Source organism: Centroberyx affinis, unplaced genomic scaffold (genome assembly GCF_046629955.1).
Source record: "Centroberyx affinis isolate AG114_WGS23_722 - 3 ecotype Tasmania unplaced genomic scaffold, CSIRO-AGI_Caff_v1 ptg002184l_1, whole genome shotgun sequence".
Classification (NCBI taxonomy): Eukaryota; Metazoa; Chordata; class Actinopteri; order Beryciformes; family Berycidae; genus Centroberyx; species Centroberyx affinis.
In genome coordinates this window covers 143,029-149,618 of record NW_027280492.1, presented here as the reverse complement: position 1 = coordinate 149,618, position 6,590 = coordinate 143,029, and the positions used below count along the sequence as shown (strand labels likewise).

At 41.4% G+C, this 6,590-nt stretch overlaps 1 protein-coding gene across 2 annotated transcripts; it reads left to right on the top strand.

The window, feature by feature from the left end:
* Positions 1-1,064: 1,064 nt before the first annotated feature.
* On the top strand, positions 1,065-6,321 carry coq10a (coenzyme Q10A). 2 transcript variants are annotated; one of them, XR_011696051.1, is made up of 6 exons: positions 1,065-1,681; positions 2,241-2,390; positions 2,499-2,691; positions 2,801-2,902; positions 3,105-3,441; positions 6,251-6,321. XR_011696051.1 is itself a non-coding variant. In XM_071532308.1 (5 exons), the coding sequence occupies exons 1-5, from the start codon at positions 1,545-1,547 to the stop codon at positions 3,270-3,272; spliced, it is 750 nt and encodes a 249-aa protein (XP_071388409.1). In that variant the 5' UTR covers positions 1,065-1,544; the 3' UTR covers positions 3,273-5,477. The 2 variants fall into 2 exon arrangements, 1 of the variants encoding a protein (XP_071388409.1); XM_071532308.1 differs by lacking the exon at positions 6,251-6,321 and having other exon boundaries at positions 3,105-5,477.
* The last annotated feature ends 269 nt before the right edge of the window (positions 6,322-6,590 follow it).

Sequence of the window (6,590 nt, the reverse complement as noted above, 5' to 3'; positions counted from 1 at the left end):
GAATTTCACCTAAACGTACATAAATGACCCAAATTTGAGCAAGGTCTAGATCCCCGACTTGCAGAGATGTGAAGTTTAGGGGGCGGAGAGCATGGAAGCCGTGTTAACATTGGTGGTAAAAGTGATGTATTATACAATTATACAATGAATTAATGAATTAATACATCTATTACATGCCTGGTCCGCGTTTCTCCTTTCCATTCTGCCGCTGCGGCCCAAAAGCTATGTTTTGTAAAATAAAACAACTGCCACAAAAACACGTTTGTTGACAGGATCAATTTTGTTCATATTTCCGATCAAAAGCGCATGAATATGCGACATGTCGTATTTCCGATTTAAGAACTCAAAAATTCGATCTTGAGGAGTGCCTGAAGGCAGCATTGTGCAGGTTTTGTACTTGCTTCAGCTTCAAAGGCTAAATAAAAGTCGACTCCATTATTTGAAGGTATTTACAATATGCCCACTATTCACTCTTTCCTCCATTTGTATGGGGAAATACGTCTCTCAGCAGTATAGAGTATCAAAAAGCTGAATATGTCCCTATCTCTCTTAAAGCAGGGGTTACCAAACGTTTTCGTGTCAAGGACCCTCATACAGATGCATTTTACACCACATAGCCGCATTTGATAAAGGTTTTGTCCCAGGGACACCCTGCCTATACTGTAGGTGAGGAGATAACAATGTTGGAGAGAGTGAAACATATAGCCATTATTATCTTCAGGTATACTTTATTTTTGCTGAGGACCCCTTCAAGGACCCACGGTGTGTCCCTGGAGTCTGGAGGACCCCAGTTTGGGAACAATTGTCCTAAATGCTTATTTTAACGTTAGATGGGAGTCTCTATCTGACAGAAAGTATAAGTAGTTAGAGTGCGATATTTTTGAGAATACTGAAGAATACTGATAATTGAATAACCAGAGAATAATATTTCCTGGATAAAATGTGAGGGGTAGTAGCATGAGTGTGCTAGTTTTCAGCCTTTACCCTCCACCACGGTGGGAGGCAGCATTTCACCAAGGGAACCAGGGAGGGAATCCATTAGCCAAACCGAAGGCCAACTGACAGAAGAAAGGAACAGTTTGTCCCCCGCAGCACCACCGGCGTTTTATTTAGCAGCCGAAGGTCGACCACGGCCGGGAGTCATTTGACAATACCTAAGACGAAACCCAGTAAATGGCATGTCTTTGTCAGCAACTTGGAGGCTTCAGACACGGAGTGATATGAGTATTGCTGCAAAAAATAGGAGAACGCGGCCCTAGGTCGCGTTTGTTCGGAGTCGTTATAAAACATAGCTAGCTAGCTAGCTAGCAGTTACGTCGATAACGCTAAATGCAGCTCAGGGAGACGTTGGGACAGGCGGCGACTGTGGTAGTTAGATAGTTGTAGATTGGCAGCTAGCTTATGCCAGCTAGTTAGCCTGGCAGGTCCGAATTAAGTGTTAATTATACCCGTCCGACCGAAACAGGATTTTAACCGGCACCTGGTCTTGGACCAGACCGGACTCGGCTAAGGATCTCACTCCCCTGAACTCAGTGGCTGACTTCATGGCAGCCACGGCCGGTGCCCGGAGGTTACCCATGGGTGTCAGAACATTCAGCGAGTTTCTGGAGATTGCCACTGTGGGCTCTCCTCGGTCCTGTCGCACAGCGGGGACAAGAGGATGCCTGCGACAAAACATCAGGTGAGCCTGACATGCAGCCATTTGGAGCCTGGTTGTCATGACACATAACCGTTCAATAATGCTTGACTATGATCGTGTCGCTGTATCTTTTGTGATTGAAACGGTATAGACACAAATAGGTCAGAGGGTATCCGGGTTTTCTGGCTGTGATACATTGTTACTGCCGAAATATTGAGTTGTATTGTCAAGAGAATGACAATAAGCCAGTTTCTAATTAAACTTGTTGACTAGCAGTCATAACACAGTAGGCCAGCTTCCACAGGTCACCTCCTAGAAAACACACCCCCTGAACGGTGCAACAAGCATGACTGGGTGTCACATTACATTGCTTTTTTTCTGTTCATATAAGAGGCCCAACTCAGAAAATACCAGCATGCCCCAAAATACAGTAGGTACCTTCCATTCCCTGTTGGACCAGTGTATTATCCAGCCTATACTCAATGACTTTGGTGGCAGGAAACTGGAATGTCATAGGCCTTTCTTTGTTATGGGGGGTGCTTGTGGCAGGTTATACTCATTCCAGAATGTGGCTTATGGGACGTTTCCTCTTAATTTTTAGACACTTGTCATCCTGTGGCATACTGATGACAAGAACTCCCAGAGTGCTTTGCCTTCAGGACTGGGACACAATGACAACCGTTCCCCAAAGCAGAAACTTCATCAGCCTCACCAACAAAAGGAAGGAGTACTCGGAGCGTAGGATACTTGGGTAATTTTCCAGTATAAGCCAATAGTAACTGTATCACTTGAATTCATTTTACAAAAGGCATTGAGTGTTATTGTTTATGCCTTAACTTTACAATGCTGGCTGCCTTAGGTTCTCCATGCAGGAGATGTATGAAGTGGTGGCCAATGTGGATGAATACAAGCACTTTGTGCCCTGGTGTAAGAAGTCGCAGACCATCATGAAAAGAGCAGGACACTCCAAAGCCCAGCTTGAAGTGGGTTTCCCACCTGTGGTAGAGAGATACACATCTATGATCACTAGTGTCCGGCCTCATCTAGTCAAAGTAAGTGCCACTAGCTTCAGTGAGATTGTTAGTCTCACAAATGATGATATGTCTGATGTTCAGTGTTTCATAAAACAGCTGTAAGAGTTTCTCCTTTGTATGGATTTAGGCAGTGTGTACAGATGGAAAGCTATTCAATCACCTGGAGACGATATGGCGCTTCAGTCCTGGCATTCCTGGCTACCCTCGCACCTGCACTGTAGACTTTTCTGTGAGTAGCCCATACTATGTTCATCGCTTGCTTATTGTGATTTATCTACAGTGTCCATCTGTCCTTCTGTTCCTGTCCTTGCCTCTTTAATAATTTTATTTGTCTGTGTTGTATCCCATATTTACAGCTTCCATATTTTATGACTCATCTCCTCTTTGTCATATACTAAAAATTATATTATGTTGTACTATATCTTTTACAGATCTCGTTTGAGTTCCGCTCTTTGCTGCACTCCCAGTTAGCCACGGTGTTCTTCGATGAAGTCGTAAAGCAGAACGTTGCTGCGTTTGAGCGGCGAGCCTGTAAGCTTTATGGCCCAGAGACTCGTATCCCGCGGGAGCTGATGTTTCACGAGGTGCACCAGACGTGAGGCTGGCCGCTGTATGTCCTCTTCTAGCCTTACACCAATACCAACCTTCATCTGCTTTATCCCCACGGACCTGCATGATGCCGCTCAGTCGCCCGCCGCTTCAAGTCTCCCCCACCACCGAGATGTCGCAGTGCTTCCTCACTCGAAGATGTAGGACCATCCAACCCTCGTAAGCACAATGTAGGAACAATCAGAATTGTTCTTATTCCTGCTTCCACATAATATGACACATTAGTCATTTTTCAATTACATCCCCCCTCCATAAGTTTAAGTCTGTACAGTTTCCATCTACCTCCACTCAAGGGATCCTTCCTTGGCAGAGGACCCTGCATTGCTGCTCGCTCCATTGCAGTTACAAGCTATATTTATGTAAACAAAATAGTGAATCCATGCAACATCATAATATCAATGGCAGCGAGTCGACTATTATTTGACGATGAATGGACTCCTAGGACAGTGAACAAAACACACTTGACTTTTACAAAAGGCACAGGGAGCCTTTGAGGCTGAATTTGTGCTAATATGGACGTGTGTTTGGCTGTTGACTGGGAACAAGGCTCACTACTCACCGTGCCCTCGGGGGGACGGGGGGGTTACGCCCCACTCACTATCATTACCGCATTATCATTTTCAAGTCAAGGTGTGTCCGATTGTCTCTTTCAGTTCAGCACTTGCAACAGTTGGTTATATTAGTAAAGAATATAATTTGCCCTTCCTTTTACTTTATAAAATCTTAGTTTTAATATATTGTCTGACCTATGGTATTGAATTCAGTGCAAGCCGATAAATGTATTCATTTTATCCTTTGAAGATGTTCAATTTATGCAGCACTGATTATGCAAATTAAGTACATTTTATTGGGTTTAAAATTAGATGTGCCATGTTTGGGGAAAAAAAAGACATTGCCTCCCCTCACTGTGTGCTGTGAGAATATTATTCAAGTGCTTCTTTTTGCAGAGGGAAAAAGGTCATTTTGTCTTTATTTAGCTTTGGCTTCAATTGACTTAGAGTATTGGGAAATTAAGCTTTAACTTGACTATGTTATGGTGTGACGGTTGTAGTTTTGGACATTGAGGCTTGGTCTGCCATTGCAGTAATGCCTTATTTTACAGCCCAGCACTAGTTACTATCAGGTAATAAACAGGGAAAAAACTAGCATAACCAAGAACACCTGAATTATTAACAATTGTAAGCTACCTTGTACCAATGAACAGGGTTGGGTAGTATTGTAAATGCAGTGGAATTACAATAAGTAATTTTGTTGAATTAGGCTCCATGGAATTATAATTAAAGGAGAAAAATGCCATTTTTGATTGACATTATAGACAAACATTTAATTCTGCTTGAAATGATGGCTAAACATTGTTGTAGATGACATATTCAAATTAATCAGTTAAAGCGGAATAGCTAGTTTAATTCTTCATTTTGTGGCAAAGTCATTGCTAGTATTCTGTTTACGTTACAGTTATAGTAATCCTATGGATTATTGCACTAATAACAAGCAATCTGTAATAGAATACGTGCTGAAAGAGAGTTTCCCAACCCCGCTTATGGGATCCTGTGGTACATCTTCTGAAGAACATCAGTAAAAACCAGTGTTAGCCATACTGTGCTCTTACTTCATGCCATGTACATTCTCAGTATACTGTATAGTATACTAATAATCTACACTGTGGGCTGTAGAATAAAACATTATCCCTGCTCTTGGGTTTCCTTGCTTCATTTGTTTTTTGACAGCTTCAAGAAGTTTTTATTTTACTGTGTGATTTATTTATGATGCATGAATGTAACTAAAGAGCTGGATATATATTTTCTAGTGTTTATCTGTTGCATTGCTGGGGCATGACTACTTCTCATTAGGATTTATGTTTCATATCTGAGTAGCCCATTGCTTTATGCCATGAAAAAGGGCTCAGCAAACACCAGGTGAGGCTGACCTACAGGTCAATGGAAGAAGTCATTTTTAGTATGGTCTTCTCATAATAGCCGATTCATTATTTCACATGCTCCAATAAAACTGAACTTGGGTTCATATGGGCTTCCATGATGATGTGGTTTATTTTCTCTCCGTCAGAGAAGTGATTGGAAATGAAGGGAAAATTAATTGTTATCAATGCATGGACAATATTGTGTATTTAAAATATGGGAGTGGGTCTTTACGAATCACTTGTACTCTAAATTATTAAAAGTTGAAGTTGTATGTCATTATTTGAGTTTCATATTTTTAAGCAATAAAAAGATGGTCTATTTTATACTGTTAACATAATATTCAGTGGTTAAGCATGCTCATATTATCAATAATGTTTGCATAATGTATGTTGATCTCCACCCCAACATTATTTTAGTAGACACTCCTTTTATCTTCAGAATGCTGAGACCTTACAGATTTGAGGACTTAACCCTTAAAGTATCGGATCCGATACCAAATGTCATGTTGTCTTTAAAACATCACTCTGTCCCAATAACTTGAGCTAGAGATATGCGTTTTTTTGCATGTGAAACTACAGAATCGCAGCTAACTAACCAGCCCAAGATCGTCTATGTGCTCCGCTAGGTTTCGTTGTGAAAGTAAAATGTAAAGTTATAAAACATATGGATCGGTCACCAGTTTAGTTGGCACATAGACCTAACCCTATCCATATATGTGTGAATCAATTGTAATCCGCCATCTTTACTGATCATGTGCTCAACGCTAGACGTCGTCACGTAGAGTCCATCGAAGGCTTGGCTTGTTTACCTTCGAGCTACCGGAACACCGGCTAATGCCATGCGAAGAGATGGCGAGGAAAGAGTTTATTCCGGAGGAAGTTTTGGAACAACTTTTCAGGTGTAGTGACGAGGAAGACAACCATCTGCCCCTGAAAGTTGTTATTCCGTGGATGAACGCCATTTTATGGAAGGACTCGATATTATTATTACTGTGAAAGGAATGGTGATAATTTCAATTTGCTAACTTTTTAATATTTTGGTGTGTCCAGGAGCTGCTCTCTGCTGAACTGATGGGAGTACCATTGGACTTCTCTGTTCCAGACAGACAATATACACAGAGTAAAGATGGGAAAGTATAGATGGCAGAAGTGCCAAATCACTTCAGGGAGCTTTCAAAGGCCCATTTGAACATTTTTCATATATTTTTCTCTTTCAACCTCTTTGTGTGCAGTGGTTTTATAATAAAATAAGTAAAAATTCCATTTGCGTTTTTTTATTTCTGTCAATTATGGTCTGATTTCCCCTAGAATAGTGTATAGAACTGTTCACTGAGTGATATGTCTAGTTGCAATGAATGGCAGGTCCCAGAGGGTTAATGCACAAAGTATT